This window comes from Callorhinus ursinus, unplaced genomic scaffold (assembly GCF_003265705.2).
Source record: "Callorhinus ursinus isolate GAN/ISIS: 27379988/994484 unplaced genomic scaffold, GSC_fseal_2.0 scaffold2, whole genome shotgun sequence".
In the NCBI taxonomy this organism is placed as follows: Eukaryota; Metazoa; Chordata; class Mammalia; order Carnivora; family Otariidae; genus Callorhinus; species Callorhinus ursinus.
Window position 1 is genome coordinate 76,352,938 of NW_027397064.1, and position 21,186 is coordinate 76,374,123.

Genomic DNA, 21,186 nt, shown 5'->3' on the forward strand with positions numbered 1-21,186 from the left:
ATAACTCTGAGAAATGAAAGAAAGTATGATGTCCTTTATACAGCAGGATGTACTCCTGTTTGTTTTAATCTTCAGTGATATCAGAGATCTGCAATTTATTTAAGTAGCTCCAAATTGTCTTCTGAGTCATGAGTTATAAAGCCATAGTGACCTGACCAGGCTGTGCTTTATAAACACCTGGGAGTGTAGGTTTCCTGGACCCACCCTGGAATTTTGAAGCTAGTAAGCCTGATGTAGACCCTGGAAATCTGTTTTTGTTTGTTTGCTTCTTTGTTTTTGTTTTTTGTTTTTGTTTTGATATTCACAGACGATCTGTCAATGGCCAGTTGGGGCAGGGGAATCATGGATTTAAGCCCTTCATTGGCAATATATAATTTTATATCCTAAAATTAGACAGAAAAGAATAGTTATCACTGGAGAATGGTTTATATAAGAAACAGATATATTCAAATGGGAGAAATGAAACTTTTGGGGGGAGCATTTTATTACCAAAATTATCTGGGCCCCAAACTACCATGTTGTGTTCACTGAAGGAGGCCAACATTCTTGAGGCTGTGAGGGCTTGCCAGCCATATAACCTTGAGCCTTTCCCATTGCTAATCTTTAAGGAAAACCTCAGAGCGCAGGCTTGTTCAAGGGAAGAATTAAGCCACTTTCTCTGTCCTCTTGGAGGTTTCCTCGGCCTAGTTCCTCAAGGCCTAAGATATGGCCAGGCAGATTTCTTCCTTCCCAATTTAGATTAGTATTTACCTTTGAGTGGTGTAGTGGTACTGGTGCTTTCTACAAAATTGCTTCTCGGTTTCCAGTGAAAAGTATGTATTTTATAACTTCTGAGTCTCATACTGGGGGTTAATGCAAGCAGTGTGAATGGACCTACAAATTCAGGATAATATACTACATACTTCCTAATGCCAGGGGTCTGGGACTCTGCTCTCAGAACACCCCCAAGTTCCAAGTACAAACTAACCACTCCTCTTAGCGACGAGCACTAGCTCAGCAAACCAGTTAAGGCAGCAGCTTTTGCTTAATCTTAAGAAAACGAAAGAAAAGAAAAGGAGGATGGGTTTTACCACTTTCCCAGGACCATGGAACTGTTTGCCTTACATTTGCATAACTAAGAGGGGTCATTCAGGTGACTTTTTCCTGAACAAGGCAGGTGGTGAACTGCTCTTTCCTTCCAGAAATCTTTGTTTTAACTGGCTTCCTGTTCAAAGTCTAGGCTGAAAATCTCTTATTGGTTAAAAAGGCTTCTTTGTTGCCTTTGAGGAGTTTAAATCTTTCAACACATAAATATAATTCGTAATTTGTGTGTAATACAGTTTAGAGGAAAGAGATGTAGAAAGAATAGTTTATCACCTTGCAAAAGTAGCTAGCCTTTCCTTAGCCCTCCACACCCAAACTTCCCTAAAAAGTGAGAGAAACTGGAGCTAAATAAAGCTGGAGAGAAAAGTGAAAGGACTCGGTGACGAGCAATAAAAGAAAAATCTGGCCCAAAGGTGGAGGAAGTGTTCTGCTGCAAAGATTAATGGAAGTGAACAGCTCAGTCTCAGGACCGATGGCACAGGTGTCGGGAGGAAGAGCAGACCTCTGTGCACAGTCTTCAGCCAGAGGCTAGGCAGAGTGGTGCCTAAATGGGGTGTCTCTCAATTGGATGGGGGACCATGATCAGGTGTCACCTGAGGCAGAACAAAAGAGGTAGAAGTTTGGGGCCTACACTGCGGGGGGCAGAGGGCAGGATGGCAGAGAGGCAGTCTGCAAGGAGGGGGAGTGGGTGGGGGCTGCTTTTAAAGGGGGAAGATGGGAAGGGATGGCGGCATTTGGAATCCTCCCTGTTTGGTAACTGTGCTTTGTTGTAAGTCATCCATTGGTCAGTTAGGGCTTACAGATATTTTGAGGTGGGTCGCCTCTTTTCTACATTCCATTGCTCAAGCCTGTTTGCCTGCAAGCAGCCTGCAGGCAGGGGCAGGAAAGCCCGAGAACGGGGACGGCTGGCTCAGAGCCATGGCTGGTCAGTCGGTCATAATGGTGGCCCCAGGCCTGTTTAGAGGTACCTCCGGTGCTGCAGTGCCTCCCTGCCCGTCCTGTAGCAGGAACCCCCAACCTGTTAAGAGCTCAGTGAAAATCTCGTCACCAGTGAAGGCCAGCTTTACAGAGGCCTGCTGATGGCTCTTCACCCCCCTGCTTTTCTCTCCCTGCCTGTTGGTCGTCTGGCTCCTGGCTAAATGGCCCCATCCAGTTCACAGTAGACACCCCATCGCCAGGAGCCTGGTTGTCTGTCACTTTCCTCTGTGTGGACCAGCCAGCAGGGGCCTCCTTCTGCTGTCTTTGCCATGACAGTGGGTTTTATTAAATGCCCATGCTCAGTTCTCCCAGAAAGAAAAGACATGGAGCTCATTGACCAAGAGAGGGCTCTGCTTTACAACTCCCTAACGTCCATGAACAGTCCGAAAACTACAAAGGACTTTCCTTCTGCTGAGCAGGAATGGCAGTGGTAGGTCCCACTGGCCCATTTCCCTGTGGTGTTCACCATCCTTATTTCTTGGAATCTATTCTCAGAAAAAGTACAAGGAAGATGCAGAGAAATGCATGTCCTATTATGAGACTGTTTTGGACACCCCAGAGATACAGAGAGTCCGGGAGAACCAAAAGAACTTCAGCCTGGTAAGTTTTTATTGAATCTAAGACACAGCCCACTGATCCCTGGGATAAGGTGGGCATGGTGGCTGCCTCTGGGCATACACACTGGGCCTCCCCTCTGCAAGGGGGCCGTGGAGCAGCCCTGCACAACTCCCACCTGTGGCCCAGGGAACACGTGCTCCGTTGTTCTCCAAGATCACCTTATATTCCCCAAATCATAGCGTAAAAGACCCACTGCTACTTTGTTAGTAGCTTCTTGTCACTGTATGTGAACTATCTCCATCTTCCATTAGTGGTGACATCTGTCATTTTCAAAATTAATTCAGGAAGGGATGCATTTAAAAAAAAATCTAACGACACTTTACCATTTTTAGGGTTTAAAAAAAATTTTTTTTACAAAATTCTTATGAAAGAGTTTCCCTTCGGCTATCAGACCATGATTACTGTGGCATAGACATTTGGTTTTGGTTTTAATTTGGATTTTAACTTCCCTTGCACAAGAGAGACAATTTAAAATATATTTTAAAATGTTGAAATCTTAACAAGATGTTTACTCTTTCTTCATAGCTCCAATACCAGTGTGACCTTAAAAACAGTAAAGGAAAAATTACAGTTGTTGAAGACACGCCAGAAATACTGCGTGTTAAAGAAAATCAAAAGAATTTCAGCTCGGTATATTTACTATTTATTTTCCATTGAACACTAACCTAATAATTCCATTCTCTTCTTTAAAAATATGCTAGCCTCATCTTGATTCAGACAATTAACATCTAACCTCCCCAGTTAATACTTGTGGTTATTTGTTAAAATTTCCCGTGCTTTGCTCTAAAAATATCACTCCAGACGCCATTTGAAATAACACCTTAAATCTGCTAACAAAGTAACTTTTCTTTTTATTTTTTTTAATCCCAGAGCAGTAACATGTGTTGTCTTGCTCCATGAAGATGGATTTCTTTTTGACACTGTGGTTTCTTTTACTATCCTTCCCCAGAATAACTGACTTCACATTTCTTTAATGGATATTGTGTTTCATATGGGAGGGGTCTTTTCAAATCAACATCTTCCCGGTTTTTCTCATCCTGTATTAATACAATATGATAATATTAAATCTCAAGATCTGGAGAGTTGTCCGTGTTGTACATATGGTTGGAGTTAATGATGCTAACGTGGAAGATGTCAGATCCTCCAGCACACGGCTAAGAACATTCTCTAGTGTCTTTTGTTTTCACAGAAGCCATGATTCCTAGTCTTCCTCCAGGAATTGCTGGGCTTTCTTTTCTTCTGTGTAACGTTGTCCTGATTCTGAATGCCCCAGGTTTTATATAAAGAGGATGTCTCGCCAGGAACGGCAATCGGAAAGACGCCTGAGATGCTGAGAGTGAAGCAAACACAGGACCACATTAGCTCGGTAAAGACACCCCCCCCCCCACCAGAGACTCATCCGCTGCGTTTTCTGCCTTCCTTGGATCATTTACTTTGAGGGCTGAACTGCGCTCAAAACTTTTGTCTCCAGAAGCAGCTGAAGCTGCTGAAGTAGGTGCCCGTGGTGAGGGCCGTCCCCCAATCAGTGCAGCCAGAGCAGGTGGCAGGAGGGCAGGTTACCTGTGGGAAACCTAGAGGCCCGTGTCAGAGCAAACCAGAGCTGGACCATGGTTCAAGCGGTCAAAACAGATTTTGTGCAGGACTGTTGCAATAGGGGAAAGAGATCTCAGTACGAAACGGCTCAATTCCAAAGGAATTGCAAGGAAAAGTAAGGATTTATAATCAGGGGGCGGGGGTGGGGTGGATAAAGAGGCAGGGGGAGGATAGAAAATTTGAGAAAATGTCAGGGGTAAGGGAGGTTCTGGCTGAACCTACCTAACATGATTTTTGCTGGTGGCAGGCCAGGGTGACCAGACGTTGCCTGGTGGGGCTGGTGGGGTAAGGAATTTCATCAGATATCAAAGGTGAAGACATGCCAAGGGTAGGGGAATTCTGGCTAAACTGACTTAGCAGGATCCTTGCTAATATCAGGTGATACAAAGATAGACTCAGAAATCCAAAAGTTGAGGCCTATTTGGGAAGAAGATTCAGAGGACCCCGACTGAAGTTTAGTCAAGGAGAGACTCCTTGTCACTTATAAGAAAACAGAATATGTTAAAGTCGAAAATTCAATCTTCCTGGGTCTATGTTGTGAATGTATTTGTCCTAGCCAAACGAACTGTTGGGTATAACAACATCGGAGTGCACAGGAAAGGTAAGGGGCTACAGTCTGAGTATGGACTCCCCCTCTGCTCCACCCCGAACGGACAGGAGAGAGACCAAGCATTGTCCTCTGCACACTAAGTATAGAGTTTGTATTATTTAAATCGTGACTTTACAAACTGCAGAGCTCCTAACCAAACACATGCACATGTTCCCATTTTTATATCTGCAGGTGAAGTATAAGGAAGCCATTGGACAAGGAACCCCAATCTCTGACCTTCCTGAAGTAAAACGTGTCAAGGAGACACAGAAGCACATTAGCTCGGTAATGGCCCGTGTGCTCAGCACGCATTTGTGCAACCAGCCGCCTCCCAATTGCTCTCCGGCGCTCTGTCATCCCTTCTTCCCAGGCCTTAGGAATGGCGTAAACCTCCCTCCCTCCTAGATAAGAAACCTCTGTCTTCACACCATCAAGGAGCAGAAGGGACTTGGTTTCTTGACTAATGATCACGCCTGCAATTCCTAGAGTAAAAAGTGCCAACGGTAGTAATAAGGTTATCAGAATGATCTCGAGTTAAAAGATATAAACATAAAAATAACACAAAATATTATATATTTTATGTAATTACATATTAGATAATTGGCATATATTTTAATTTTATATAACGTACACAATTATATATATAACATACATATATAATATTACATAATATCATATGTAATATTTTGTGTTACTCCAGCGTATATATTTGCATGTATGTATATCTCAGGACAATTCTCCCCTGTTCAGGAAAACTCTAGGTTGACCTGTGAAGTCTCTGCAATCTTCTCCTCTCCCTTTCAAGATCTCTTGCCCCATATCCTCTGCTGTCTTGCAAAGGCATTGTATGTTTAAGGTGCTGGATGTCCCACAATCTACCCACAATGACATACTCTATTAAGCATGTTCTCTGTGAGGAATTCCAGGCACCTGTGCATAGTGGATGTGTGTAGTTTCACTCTTTGCTTATACTCTGACTTCCTTGTGGTACAAATTTCATTTAGGGTTTTGTGTCCACAAATCAAGAAAACTCCTTTGTCCCTTTTGATTGCAACTTCCTGTCTTTCTCTGATTATGTTTTGTTCTGTTATCCATGATCTTGGTTCTGCTGCCTTGCTGGGTAAAGAAACACAAGTTTGTACTAAAACAGTAGATTTTGAAAGATCCCTCAAAGTTTCCCAGCAAAACAAAGATATCACCACTAGTTTGTCAGTGTTGAGGGGAATTAATCTGTGACCTAAACGCCCTGCATTGTTCATGTTGCTCCCCACCCCATGCTCAAGTACACCACTGACCCATTTATTTAAAAAGCATTCATTCATTCCTTTAGGCTGACAATTCTTAACATTAAAAGGAAAGAAGGGGGCCAGAGGTTCAGGAAGTTCCTTACTCTTTTCATTAGAATTTATAGACCTTTGATACGACCCTAAAAAATAGGGACTTCCCTCAGTTTGAAAAACACCAGTTTACATGATCCAACAACCATCAGAAATTTCAAGGAAAGTTGCTCTCTCTGAAAAATATACTTTTAAGTCTCATATTAGGAGTACCTAATAGACTGGAGCCCCCTAGGAATTTTCAGTAGAAAATACAAAACAAAATTCCCAACCTTGAAGGAATAGAGTATCACATGATTAGAAAATTTTAAACCAAATAACCTATTTATTAAGTACAAATCTACTGTGGACCTACTAATACTAAATGTTATGAAGTGGTTCGATTTTTCTCACTGTTGAATTTATTACTTTTTAATGCATTTTAGGAATGTTCTAAGTGTTGACAACAGAAAATGCATAATTTAGTACCAAGTGTTCAAGGGTAGTGAAGTTATTTTTGAGTAGGGAACATAAATATGTGTGGAATTTCTTTTCCTTCTTCCTTGAGTTTCATACTTGAAAGCTAGATTGTTTTTAGGAGTTCCCACCACGTAGCCCACAGATGTAGCCGTAATCCAAAGGATTCGTGGTCATTTCATCTTTTTGGCTTAGATTCTAATTATCTTCTACAGGTTATGTACAAAGAAAACTTGGGAACAGGCATTCCAACCCCTGTCACTCCAGAGATTGAGAGAGTCAAACGCAATCAAGAGAACTTTAGCTCGGTATTTACAAATATATCAAATTAGAAACTCAATTTCCCTACTTTTTTAGAAGTCTACCAGAATAACCCATTATCCTTTTTTAATAAAAGTAAAATCTTAACAATCCTGTGTATGTGTGTGGGTGGGAGGAGGGAGGGGTGTGTGTTATTACCTGACCCAAACCACCTGAACTTACAGAAGTGACTCGCTTTTCTGGTGGTACTTTAACATTTTTAGTGACTGACAAGTGTGAAAACTTAGATCTGAAATACTGTAAGTAGAATTAATGCAAGATTCCTCATCATTATACTCATTTCCTATAACTCAGTGCTTTGTGTTGTACTTTTTTTTCCCCAGAATTAGCATGGTAGAGTTCATCATTAAAATTGTGAAGAAAAAGTAAAAGCATTATCCTTACTAAATATTACTCACTAAAAGACTCCCTCTTCACACAAACTACCTGCCCCTAATTTTCTCCCTTCCTTAATCTTTGTGCCTGTTTTGAATGTCTTCTGGGTACTTTCTTGTATCTCACAGGTTTTGTACAAAGAAAATTTGGGGAAAGGAACCCCAACACCTATCACTCCAGAGATGGAGAGAGTCAAACGCAATCAAGAGAACTTTAGCTCGGTATTTCTTAGGGGGCAAAAAATAAAATCCCTTAATTCTTATTTAAAATAATATTTTTAACACATTACAAACATATGATTTTTCTTCCTGTAAAATTACTAAATTCACATAATGAAAATAATGATACCAAATATTACCTCAGTTTTCAACCCATATCTAATTTAGTATTTACTTGAGTCCTGGCGTGAAATTTTAACTGTGTTTTCCCTAAAACATAACGATAAATCACTTTCCTTAAAAACCCGTAATATTCAGTGTTTGTTTTTTTCCCCCTCAAACCCTCCTTTAATAACCACAGGTGTTTCTAACTGGTGTGACACATGTCAAAAGTAAAAATCTAACATCCCTTCAAAAGGTCAGTGTTAAACTAGAATTTTATTTGTGCTTATTCTGGCTCTGTTTGATGTATTTTTTGTGTTTGTAACTTTTTGTAAAAGAATGTGATTCTTAAATATTTTCATTCAAGAGATGGCAGAGCAATTTACAGTTAAGTCAGAAATGTGGCTCAGCTATTTTTTGTATACCATGTAAGAGAAATGAGCTTCCCTTTGGAATAGTTTAAGGATCACTGAAAGCTAATGTTTATTTAGCTTTTAGTATCTATTAATATTTATTTTATTCCCCCAAACCTCTCTTTCTCTCTCTCTCTGGTTCCTTAATTTAGAGTTACCAACAACTCATTATGGCTATTAATTTCAATTAACTTGGACACTATTTGATAAGGCCTCATCCTTCTGTCTTTGAGAGAAGACATCTATTACTAAGTGACTCCTGCCTGTGGCCTGGCAGCTGCGTCTTTATCACTGCCACTCAGAGACAGACATCGCCCTGTGTGTGACTAAACATCAAAGTTGTTCTATTACTTGAGGTTGTTTAGGCCTATTTTATGCCATTACGAAAACAAAAATACTTTTAGGGACTGTTTTGAAGATCGGGTTACCTAAAAGATGCGTCCAAGCTGATGTGACTGTTGCTTTTGTGCACGCAGATTTTGTACAAAGAGAACTTGAACAAGGGGACCCCCATTCCTGTCACTCCTGAGATGGAGCGAGTCAAACGCAATCAAGAAAACTTTAGCTCGGTATTCAGGAGAAAGCTCCTTTAATTCCATATTTAAAAAAATAATTTTCTAAAAAACAAACTTCTATTAGTCCCTTTAAAATAATCAATTTAACATTTTTTAAAAAATTGTGTCAACTGAATTCTGTTCTCCACGTCGTTTACTTACCATTTGATTCTAACATTTTCTATCTTCCATAATAGTCCCTTAAAACTTTTAATTGGTTCCTTTCCTTCTCTTTTCAACTTTTATGTTGCTGCTGGGACTTTTGAAGTTCACTGATGTCCAAAAAACCCAAACACTGTAGCTATTATTTACTTGGGACTCTTCTTCTCTCAGATGCTTCTGGGTTAGTGTAGCTCGAAGACACAGTACTTGAGGCCACATGTAGAAATAGTGGCTCTTGATTGGGAATGGTGGTTGCCTTAACCTAGATCCTGTCTGGATAAACACAGGACAGAAAAAGAAAGTAGCTCAGTGTTGGAACCCCAAGCAACCTTGTCTTGATATTTGTGCTAAACGAACCATTCCATGAATAGAAATCCAGACCTTCTGATTTCTCTTAAATACACAAATCAGGTCATAAATTTATATTTAGTTACTTTTTATTTTATTAATATTGTTGAAAAATTCTGTAGTAGTCTGTGAAACTTCTGTGTAAGGATCTTAAGAGTTACTTATGCCTGAGATAGAAAATCAAATGTCAGTAGTAAAATTTAGCTGGATTGTTTGGGGCGGGGGGTGGAGCAGGTTTGATCCAAAGTGGTTTTTAATTGTGAGTTCAAATATTTTCAGGAAGTTTGATTCTTCCACAGTAACTTTCTTTGGTCCCACTGTCTTTTGGTTTGGTTTTGTTTTCCTTTGTTTTTAATTACTATTCACTAACAACCTTTCAACTTTGTTAAATTGTCAATGTAAATATCACTTTTGGAACATTCACTGTTTTCCCTGTGGGATGATGATAAATGATGGTGGTGGTGGTGGTGGTGATTTTGATGATTTCTTCTTTTGGAAAAATTAAGGTTTGCATTAATTTTCAAAATTGTTAATTATTTTCTTCTATATTAGAATAAGTATTATTGATATTTATATCTGAGATCTTAATGATCCTGATGATCCTGGACAGTTTTTTCCCCCTAAGTAACCATTTGTATTCATTGTTACACAAGTTGCATTTAGGCAAAATTGTCCGGGGTGCAGAGAGCTTTTAAGATTCCATGGGAAATAAATAGTACTATGTATTAAAACATTAACTTTCAGACTTGACCACCTCCACAACTTGAATATACTCAACAAGGACCAATTTTGCTATACTGCATAGATTTGGTGGGTTTTAAATATCTGTTACTCTACAAAACAGATGTTCTATGTAAATAAGTATTTGCCAATCTAATTAAAAAATAATTTTTCTATTGTACACTAAGCACTTCAGTGCTCTTAAGAAATTATTTGTAGTTTTTTCCTTAATTCCCAATACAGGAAACAAACCTTCAATATAAATGAGTTAATGGTGAGGTGAATATCAAATACACTGGCACTTTAGCTAAGGAAATACGGAGCATATTGTCATCCCGATCTGTGTTTGAAGAGACAGGTTGACTTGGTGAATTTGTCTTTCTTGTTTGATGTCTCTAGTCTCATATTAGGGTCCCTACAGGACAGATGAAAGGGCTGTTTGGACTGCTCTTGTTTTTTTCTGGATGCTTTCTTGTGTTGTACAGGTGTTGTATAAAGAAAACCTCGGGAAAGGGATCCCAATTCCCATCACTCCAGAGATGGAGAGAGTCAAACACAATCAAGAGAACTTTAGTTCGGTATTTAAAAGAAAAAAAAAATCCCTTTAACTATTTTTAAACCAAAAATTAATGGCTATATTTTAAATCTAATCAGCTTATCCCAATAAAAACTCTGACATGTCTTGTTCACAATGCTGCCATCTCCTGTGAATCCATTTCCCCATTTTGGTTAAACATTAATACCATCATGTGACTTTTTTAAAAAAAAGTGTTCAGTATATATCCTAGCCTTTAAAAACATAACCTTGTCAGTGTCTAAGCACCCACATTTATCCTGCTTTGGCAAATTTGGTCTGGATGTAAAGCTTACAAAAATGTCTTTAGCAAAGACCAGACTCGGCTTACTTCCTGTTCTAACCTTCTGTGTCCCTACTGGTATTCGTACAGATACTGTTAAGTTTCTTTTATTTTTTTTTTTTTTAGCATCTTGTCATTGCTCTCCATTTGCTTTAAAAATAATTCCACCCAATATGTTCGCCCAAACTAAAAATTAAATACTTGGACTTCTTTTGAAAGTCAACAAAAGAAGGTTTGTGCACATGTATCTTTATGTATACGGTGTTTATAAAAACCCAAATATCCTTATGTGGTTTATTAATATTTCCAAATCGAAAATAACTTCCTTGGTTCTCCTTTTGTCTCTTACCCTTTTTAATTCTTTCTCTTCCTCATAACAAACTGGGGGAGGGGGAGACTAATTGTTCCCTTTCATGGTGCACTATTGCTCGGCGCTACAGAGGTCAATTCAAACAAAAGTAACAAAACTTTCCTTTCCTATCTCTTAGTTTTTTGCTGCTCTTTCCTGCATTCCCTTACTTATAAGTATGTCTTTAGGCTCCTACAGGTTGGATCTAGAAGCTTCTGGTATTTCCCTTCCTCCTACCTGTTCTCTTCCCCTTTGCCCTTCTTCTCCCCACTTCTCCACAAAAGGGGAAAGTGGTTGATCGCTCTTTTTGTTCTGGATGCTTTCTTATCATACAGGTGCTATACAAGGAAAACCTGGGAACAGGAATTCCAATCTCCATCACTCCTGAGATGCAGAGAGTCAAACACAATCAAGAAAACCTTAGCTCGGTATTTTGGAAAGAAAGGGAAAAACAGGATGCCATTTAACCTCATAATTATATAATACTTAACATTTATTCCTTTTTAAAACCCACTACCCTTCGTTTCTAATATACCTCACTTAGCAAAAGGACAATACTTTTTGCATTTTTATGTTACTGCTATGGATTCAACTTTTTAAAACATTTTGGTTAATTCTGATAGCGATTACATCTGGTATTTTAAAATATATTTTTTAATCACTTGGATAACAAAAAAAACTGAGTTCTAACAATCTCAAACCCCCATGTGATTGTTGGGAGGCACTGTACTCCTAGAAATGACAAAATAACATGAATAACTGACAGCAGTTCCCCAGCAGCTGAGGTCCTTGCTGCCTAGAGACTCTGCTTCCCAGCCCAACCATGGCCGCCATTAAAGTAGTTTGTGGCAGCTTGCCAACCTGTAACTCCTGGCTCCCTGGACTACTGTGTCATTTGGTAACAAGGAAGTTGAACTCACACTTAAAATCTTACAACAAATGAAATGTTACCTAACTTTTTTTTTCTGGATGCTTTCTCATCACACAGGTGTTATACAAAGAAAATATGGGCAAGGGAACCCCTATACCTGTCACTCCAGAGATGGAGAGAGTCAAACACAATCAAGAAAATATTAGCTCGGTACTTTGGCAAGAAAAGAAAAAGCTACTTCTTTAATGATTTAAAATAATACTTATTAATCCTACTTTTAAAAAACAAATTTTGTGAATTTTGTTGATCTCATTTATCCTTCTCTCCTAGAAGGCTGCTCTTAGTTTTAACACTGTAATAACAAGATTGCTTTAATCTATAAAGTTCTAATATCAGGAAGTAACAGATTTTCCAGTAAAATGTCCTTTTGCTCATCTGCCCCCGAACTTACTCTCTATCTATCCTCAAGGTCTCTTTGTTTTACGTACTTCTGAAATTTGGGGGGTGGCATGATAGGTGTGGGAGCTCTTTCTGGATAATTGGGAGTTGTGATCTTGTTTGTTTTTGCACCTATGACTTTAGGTTCTAATTTACCCTGTTAGATTTAGACAAAGAGACCTTGGGGAAAAATAACCCCTGATCCTCTCCTCCAAGGATAATGACATTTCTATTCCATTTGGTATTTAAAAATATTTTTTTTAAAAAACCACTTGTTTTTTAGTTTGCTTGGATAACAACAAAATCGAGTTCTAACAATCTCAAATTCCTCATGTGATTGTTTGGAGGTACTGTGCTCAGAGAAATGAAAAAAATTAAGATCCACTGGTTTCAGAAAATGATTTATCAATTTACTTAAAAATGAAGTGTCGCTTGAACTGTTTTTGCTTTACCAACTTTAGTTTTTTGTTTTGTCTTCATCGTGGTCTCTAACTGCTAACTTTACAGACCACTTCCTGTAAGCCTGTGCTCTGTGACATGATACATGTTTATAATTTACCAGGGGGTTGGGATTTGTATGGGGAAGATGTTAGCTCCAGTTAGGAAGAACCTGGTGGCCCTCCACATAAGCGCTATCTGCAGCTTTCTCCAACACTAGAGAGCACTGCATCAGAATCACCCGGAGCATTTGTTAAGTCAGACTGCTGGGTGCTGTCCCCAGTTTCTCATTCTGTAGGTCTGGTGTGGGGCCAGAAGATTTGCAATTCTAGCAAGTGCTCAGGTGATGCTGACCTTGCTGTTCAGGGACCCCACTCTAAGAACCACTACTTTAACAGAATTCTTTCTCTTGAATACCATTTCCCAAACCTCCCGTGTCCCCATGAATGACACTGAAGGGAGACACTGAGGTAAAGGATTTATCATGATGCTAGTGATATAATTGCTGAAAACGTTTTTCTTTACTGATAAGTTTGGTGAACTAAAGCAGGAGGCAGAGCACAGATGATGGCGGGGGAAAAAAAAAGAGTAGGAGGAATCTTTGGTTTTGGGCCCACAATTTTATGGATGTGTCTATATGAGTTTAAGTGCTGCAAGACAGGCCAGTCACCTGCTGCCATATAGGGAGCAGCCCCACCTTCTCGGTGTCGGTCAAGCACATTCCCCTAAGTCCTGTTACAAGATGATCTATCTGGTGCTTGAAATGCATCGACGTAAAATAAAGGCCTTCTCTCATCCCTTTTGGGCACCCTGCAAGTTCTGTCTTGCAGTCTGCCAGGATTTCAGGGCACGGTCCTACCCTGGAAATGTGTGTCTTGCTATAACTACACTCAACTTTGTTTGGAAACGTACTCCTTTCCACCTAACCTGATTGCCCAAATGGTCTGGCACCCTGAGCCTCATAACAAATTATCTATTCCGTTTAATCTTTTGGTAACTGTAATTTTTTTTTCTTTTTGCCTTTTTGGATCCATTGAACCTGCGTAGGTTTTGTACAAAGAAAATGTGGGGAAAGCCACCCCAACCCCTGTCACGCCAGAGATGCAGAGAGTCAAACGCAATCAAGAGAACATTAGCTCGGTATTGTCTTGAGAAACGAAAGTGCTTTTAATTTTGCAAAGTAACCCCTGTAGTTTGGCCTGCTCCTAACTCCATCCCAGGTTAAAAACAAGCAAAATGCCAGTTTTTTAGAATCCCCTGTAAATGATATACTACACTTACTATTGCCATTAACTGTTTTTAAGCTTTCTTCTTGAGAGCCGTTCTCACTCATGTAACAGATTAAACATGGAGTTTTCTCCCCCAAATTGCATTATGTTTAATAGCCTGAATATTGCCTCTTCATGATTTTCGGGTCCAACTTTGTATCTCACAGGTGTTATACAAAGAAAACTTGGGGAAAGTGACCCCTACACCCTTTACTCCTGAGATGGAAAGAGTCAAACGCAATCAAGAAAACTTTAGCTCGGTATTTTGGAGAGGAAAAAAGAAATTGTTACACTTTTAATAAGCCTGGCAAATATGGTTATATCACTAATTTATCTCACAGTTTTCCCAAAACTTTTATTTTAAAAAATTCTTCTTTACCCACTTAAAAATGATAAACCAACCCCACCAGTTCAACCTGATTTAATCCTTTCTTCATCTTGTGCTTTATATAATAACATTTTAATGGCTTTATCTTCCTGACGTGTTTCTTATAGAGTGTGATATAATTGAGCCATAACACCAGCTAGATGATGGTTTTCAGAACTGGTTTTCTGCTCTCTGATGTCTGGATGCTCTCTTGGCTCCTCTAGGTATTATACAAAGAGAATATGAGAAAAGCAACTCCGACACCTGTTACTCCAGAGATGGAGCGAGCTAAGCGCAACCAAGAAAACATTAGTTCGGTATTGTCTAGGATTAAACACAGGAGTAGTGCAATGACTTGGAAAATAACATTTTAACATCATATAAACACGCCTTTCTCATTCAACTGGGAAGCACACTAAAATGAAAAAAAAATGCAACATCTTGAAAAATAACATTTTAACACCATAAAATTGTGCACCTTATTCAACTGAAAATTTACATTAAAATTAACACAACTGTGCTTTTAAATTCCAAATGATCATACTAAGAAGTAACAGTTGCCAGTGTTTTCTCTTCCTTTTATTTTACTCGGGGGGGTAATCTTACATAACCAATTGTAACAAATTGACTTCCTAACATCCTCAATCTTCTGCTCTCCTTTATTTTTAAGGTACTCTATGAAACAGGTAATACTCTGATATGGATGCCTTCTTTAGCTTTGATATTTTGGGTTTTTCATGTCTGGTGGACTTTGATTTCTGTATTAACATTGGTTTATGAAATCCGGGCATAAACCTATGAAAATGATCACTTGTTGAAAAGGATAGTTGTTTTGGAGCATCTGGCTGGCTCAGGAGAGCATGCGACTCTTGACCTCAGGGTGGTGAGCTGGAGCACCATGCTGGGTGTAGAGATTACTTAATTAATTGAACTTTAAAAAATTTAAAAGGATAGTTGTTTTGAATGTCAGAATCCCATCTAGTGCCAAATACCATCCAGTCTGCTGGTGCTGCAATTCCTAGCAAATTCCAGAGACCACCTTCTTCCTATCCTCTTTGAAATTATGTGCCTTGTCTCCTTTGAAAATGAAAGTTACATTTTCAAAGTCAAAAACGTCCTTTCTCTCCTGATGAGAACCCTGCCCATTCGTCCTCATGCTTATCTGTTCTGCTATTAGTCAAGGGTATCACTGGGTCCTTTCAGATGACTCAAGCTTCCCTCCCCAGCTACTTTTATCTCCATGTGTTGGAAAGGTTTTTGAGGCTTCAGAATTAGAACAGTACCATGACCTGTACTTAATTCATGGTCTCTCCTCTATCAGGTTCTTTATTCTGATAGCTTCCGAAAACAAATACAGGGCAAAGCTGCCTACGTCTTGGACACTCCAGAGATGAGACGGGTGCGGGAGACCCAACGCCACATCTCAACGGTGAGTCAAATTCTTAAGGACCAATTGGCCAGTCCGCTGGATCATGTGGAAAAGGAAATGATCACACCATATTTTCACAAAATCAACTCATGAAATTTCAGGTGAAATATCATGAAGACTTTGAGAAGCACAAGGGTTGCTTCACACCAGTGGTGACAGACCCTATCACCGAACGAGTAAAGAAGAACACACAGGACTTCAGTGACATTAACTACCGGGGTATTCAGAGAAAAGTGGTAGAGATGGAACAAAAACGGAATGACCAGGATCAGGAGACCATTACAGGTATATGAGCCCGGGGGAGGGGGGGCAGGGGGATCAACTCTAAAGGGGTGGAAGAACAAGAGTGGCATTACTCATAGGAAGCTAAAGGATAAAGTACTTCAGCCTGTGTTTTCATCAGCTGTCAAAGCAAACTGTTCTTACACAGCTTGCAAAGCTGGTATCTTTCCTACCCTATGCTTTGTTCTAGGAGAAGTCATGACCAGAAATAAGCTAAATTATTTAACCTGTGGTTAAATTCATGCCTTGCTTTCCAAGCTATTAGGAGTCCTCCAAAAACATGTTCTGATCCTTGATCTCACTTGCAGGTTTCCGTGTCTGGCGTACTAATCCTGGCTCAGTGTTTGACTATGATCCAGCAGAAGACAACATTCAGTCACGAAGCTTACACATGATTAACGGTATGTTATAGCTAACAGCATGAAGGTCACCATTTAATGGGCTCGGGTCAGTGACCTCCAGGAAACTATAGTTTTCAGTGTTCTGAGTTGTCCTTCTTGCTGACTAGTGGAACAGTATCATTTCTAGGCAAATTTAAGTCAGGGAAAGATTGTCTCACTGCCTCTGTGTAAATATTCTTCAGGCCCCATTTATTACCGTTTTGTTTCTAAAGAAGAAAAAGTAGTACATCTTTCTATTGGAGAAATAATGAAAAGAAAAAACATAAGGAAAGGGAAGAGAATGAATGTGACCTTTGGCAACTTTCTGAAAACTCTGTCTTCAAGGAAGGCTGTTAATTCAACAAAACAAGCCACATGCCTTTATGCCTTCTTTCCATGTTAAATTGTAGAATAATACGTAGTGCTTGTCCTTAAAGGATTTATACTCTAGTTTGCTGATGGAGAGAAGTAAAGGATTTATACTCTAGTTTGCTGATGGAGAGAAGTAAATCAGTGGTTACACTCTGACATGTGCAGTTTTAAAGGTCTGCACGCACATTGTGGGAACTCAGGTAAAGGGCATCTAAATTAATCCGGAAGTGAGGGAGGACTTTCTGGAGAAGTTGAAGGTGGAGTTTGAATGTGAATTTTTGTAAGCCAGGAAAATGGGCTGGGTGGAGGGAAGGAGTTGTGGTCCAAGACAGACTCTGGGATTTGAAGCCTGGCTGTTACTATTTAGCAGTTACGTGACCTTTGGTAAGGTACTTCAGCTATCACGTGTAAATGAGGATGGCAACCGTACACATAGGGTTTTGAGGGTTTAATTCATGGGAGCCTACTGAAAACCATGCCTAGCAATCAGCTCACCCCCACCGCGCACCGCAGAGACTGACTCACGCATGCCCACCCCCAGCGCAAGCGCAGCGCCGGAGCCGGGAGCATTCGCGCTCAGCCAGTGCTCTGAGCGTCAGCGGCGGCGAGGACAAGTCCGAGCACTCAGAAGCCGCGGACCAGCGCCTCTCCACCTACAGCGAAGGCGGAGTCTTCTCTGCAACTTCCTCAGGTATAAGTGGGCTGCCCGCCAGCTTGCTGGGTTACAGGCGCAGATGCTTTGAGGTAAAAACAGCAACAATAACAAAAATCTCGATCATTTCTCCTGATGAGAAAAGACTAGAATTGTGGAGAGGTACATGAAACCAGATGTTTCATTTTTCATTAATTTTATTAGAGCCCCCTTTCTTGGAAACCATTCTTTTTAAGTTAGGGGACAAGAGAGCACTGCTCAGCTGTTTAACACAGATGAAATGATGTCTAGTCATTTTTCTTCCTACAAACTACTTCCCACCTTTTAGCTTACAAACACGCAAAGACCACGGAGCTCCCACAGCAGCGATCATCTTCAGTTGCCACGCAGCAGACAACGGTATCCTCTATCCCATCGCACCCTTCTACTGCAGGGGTAAGCAAACATACTCTAAAGCTAGTATCATTAAATCTGGATTTAGCAGGGGAATAGATATGAAAATAGTTGAGGCCCAGAAATGGATCCTAAACGAATCACAAATCAACAGGGGGAAAAAAAATCAAAATTGTAAAATACCACAGAAAAGGAGAGACTAATTTTATAATATTGGGGACAGGAAAGGCCTTCCTCAGCAAGTTCTAGAACCTAGGAACGTGAAAGACAAGACTGCATATTTGACCATAAAATTTTAAATGTTTTTATAACAAAAAGAAACATGTCAAACTGGGAGAAAATATTTGCAGCATTCATAACACAAAGATTTATATCTAAAAAAACCTAACACTCAAAAATTCATGGGCAAATTATTCTCCTTCCGGTCAAAATAAGAAAGACCTGGAAGTAAATGAATAGACAACTTACAGCAAGAGAAATAGAAACAGCCAGCAAAAAAGATGTCCACCATAACTGCAAACCAGGAATATGCAAATTAAAACAATAAGTATTATATTAGAACATTATGGTAGTGAATTTTTTTTAAAAAATTAAAATGCACATACCATCTGACCTACTCCTTTCACCTTTAAAAGCTCTTTCTCTGAAATACCCGCCTAAAGACAAACAGGGGATTAGTGTAAGAAAAAATGGTTAACAATTAAATGTCCAGAAGTATAGAAATGACTAATTTGTGATCTTACTAAAATACAGAATTCTCGGGCGCCTGGGTGGCTCAGATGGTTAAGCGCCTGCCTTCGGCTCAGGTCCTGATCCCGGGGTGCTGGGATCGAGTCCCGCATCAGGCTCCCTGCTCCTTGGGAGCCTGCTTCTCCCTCTGCCTCTCTCTCTCTCTCTCATGAATAAATAAAATCTTTAAAAATAAATTTTAAAAAATACAGAATTCTCTGTAGCAGTAAAAAAAGTATGAGATCTATATAAATCTGTATATATAAATCTATATCTAGATCTCTATAAATCTATATCCATATAGATTTATCTGGAAAAGCCCTGAAGCTATATTAAATGGAAAGAATGGGTCAGAGTATTAATCACAGTAATTGTTTCACATATGCAGGGGGAAAGGGGAAACCTATCCTCGAATATGAATATATGTATGTGTTATTTCAGAATGCTAAGAAAAAATTATGCAGGTTACATTCCAAATTACTAACCAGTGCCTGCTTCTCTGAAGGAAATTTGGGCACTTTGTTTTGGTTATTTTTGTCTACAAATTGTTAACAATTTAAAAAATTTTATTTTGCTGTTGTAGAAACACTTGAGATCTACCTTCTTACCACATTTTTAAGTGTTCAGTACATTCTTGTGCACAAGAGATTCAAGCTTGTGTACAGATCTCTAAAGATCTCCAGGACAGCAGATCTCTAGAGCTTATTCATATTGCTTAACTGAAACTTTATGCTTATTCATTAGTAACTCCCCATTTTCCCTTTCTACCATGTTATACTTTTTTGTTTTTGTTTTGTTTTAACATGTGGAGGATAGCTTTTAGAAACTTTTACTACTAGTATGCTCCCAAATTCCCAGGGTGAAAGATACATGCAATACCGCTTTCTCAGAAGGGAAGAAAAGGCAATATACAAAAAAAAATTTTTTTCATATACGGTTTTATGAATATATTATTAACATACTATTAAAGTCATCATCTGAAGTGTACAGGTCCACTGATTTTATTTCATTTAGTTATTCAACCACTACTACAATCTAGTAACACTTCATCACCCTAAAAAAACCCCTTGTACTCATCAAGTCAATCCCCTTCCTGAGCCCTTCCCTCCCCCACCATCCAGTCCAAGGGATCCACTAATATGCTTTCTCTCTTTGCCTATGCAAGACATTTCATATAAATGAAATCACACAGTATGTGGTCTTTTGTGACTGGCCTCTTTTACTTAAAGCTCTGAGGTTCATCTAATTGTATCATACAACAGCAACTCATTCCTTTTTACTAGTAAATATTCTATTGTATGGAAATACCACCCTTTTTTCCTTCATTCATCAGTTGGTAGGCATTTGGGTTGTTTCCATTTTTTGGCTGCTATAAATGATACTGCTGTGAATGTGGATGTACAAGTAATTGTGCAGACCTGTTTTCACTTCTTGGGTATATACATAGGACCGCAATATTCTAACTCTGTATTTAACATGGGAGGAACTTGCAAAAACTCGGAGTGGCTGTACCATTTTACATTCCCATCAGCAGTTTATAAAATTTCTCCACATCCTCCCCAATACCTGCTATTGTTTCTTTTTGATTATTCACCATTCTAGTGTGTCATATGATATTTCATTATGGTTTTCTCTGATGACTAGTATTGCCAAGTATTTTTTTCATGAGCTTATGGGCTATTTGTGCATCTCCTTTGGACAACTGAGATCCTTTGCCTCCTCTCCCACCTTTTTCCAGTATTGAATGGTAGGAGTTCCTTATATTTTTTGGATGGTAATCCCTTACCAGATATATGATTTGCAAATATTTTCTATTTTGTGAGTAGTCTTTTTATTTTCCTGGTGGTGGTTGCACATTCTCTTTTGTGCAACTTAAATTTGTGGAGTCATAAGAGATCTTAAAATTAGGCATTTGGGGACGTATCACATAAAGGGCTAGTATCCGTAATCTATAAAGAACTTATCAAACTCAACACCCAAAGAACAAATAATCCAATCAAGAAATGGGCAGAAGACATGAACAGACATTTCTACAAAGAAGATATCCAAATAGCAAACAGAAAAAGTGCTCAACATCGCTTGGCATCAGGGAAATCCAAATCAAAACCTCAACAAGATACCACCTCACACCAGTCAGAATGGCTAAAATTAACAAGTCAGGAAACGACAGATGTTGGTGAGGATGCGGAGAAAAGGGAACCCTCCTACACTGTTGGTGGGAATGCAAGCTGGTGCAGCCACTCTGGAAAACAGTATGGAGGTTCCTCAAAAAGTTGAAAATAGAGCTACCCTACAACCCAGCAATTGCACTACTGGGTATTTACCCCAAAGATACAAATGTAGGGATCTGAAGGGGTATGTGTACCCCAATGTTTATAGCAGCAATGTCCACAATAGCCAAATTATGGAAAGAGCCAAGATGTCCATCAACAGATGAATGGATAAAGATGTGGTGTGTATACATACACACACACACACACACACACACACACAC

The 21,186-nt window shown here is 39.4% G+C and overlaps 1 protein-coding gene across 1 annotated transcript in view; it reads left to right on the top strand.

The window, feature by feature from the left end:
• Positions 1 to 21,186, top strand: part of NEB (nebulin) — a 199,798-nt gene that overhangs the window by 176,956 nt on the left and 1,656 nt on the right. Inside the window, exons 139-153 of the mRNA XM_073884116.1 lie at positions 2,557 to 2,661; positions 3,205 to 3,309; positions 3,953 to 4,045; positions 5,054 to 5,146; positions 6,870 to 6,962; positions 7,479 to 7,571; positions 12,062 to 12,154; positions 13,868 to 13,960; positions 14,256 to 14,348; positions 14,680 to 14,772; positions 15,777 to 15,884; positions 15,986 to 16,169; positions 16,475 to 16,567; positions 17,460 to 17,609; positions 17,899 to 18,005. Of these exons, the coding sequence (XP_073740217.1) occupies positions 2,557 to 2,661; positions 3,205 to 3,309; positions 3,953 to 4,045; positions 5,054 to 5,146; positions 6,870 to 6,962; positions 7,479 to 7,571; positions 12,062 to 12,154; positions 13,868 to 13,960; positions 14,256 to 14,348; positions 14,680 to 14,772; positions 15,777 to 15,884; positions 15,986 to 16,169; positions 16,475 to 16,567; positions 17,460 to 17,609; positions 17,899 to 18,005 (1,596 nt within the window). The remainder of the gene's footprint in view (positions 1 to 2,556; positions 2,662 to 3,204; positions 3,310 to 3,952; positions 4,046 to 5,053; positions 5,147 to 6,869; positions 6,963 to 7,478; positions 7,572 to 12,061; positions 12,155 to 13,867; positions 13,961 to 14,255; positions 14,349 to 14,679; positions 14,773 to 15,776; positions 15,885 to 15,985; positions 16,170 to 16,474; positions 16,568 to 17,459; positions 17,610 to 17,898; positions 18,006 to 21,186) is intronic.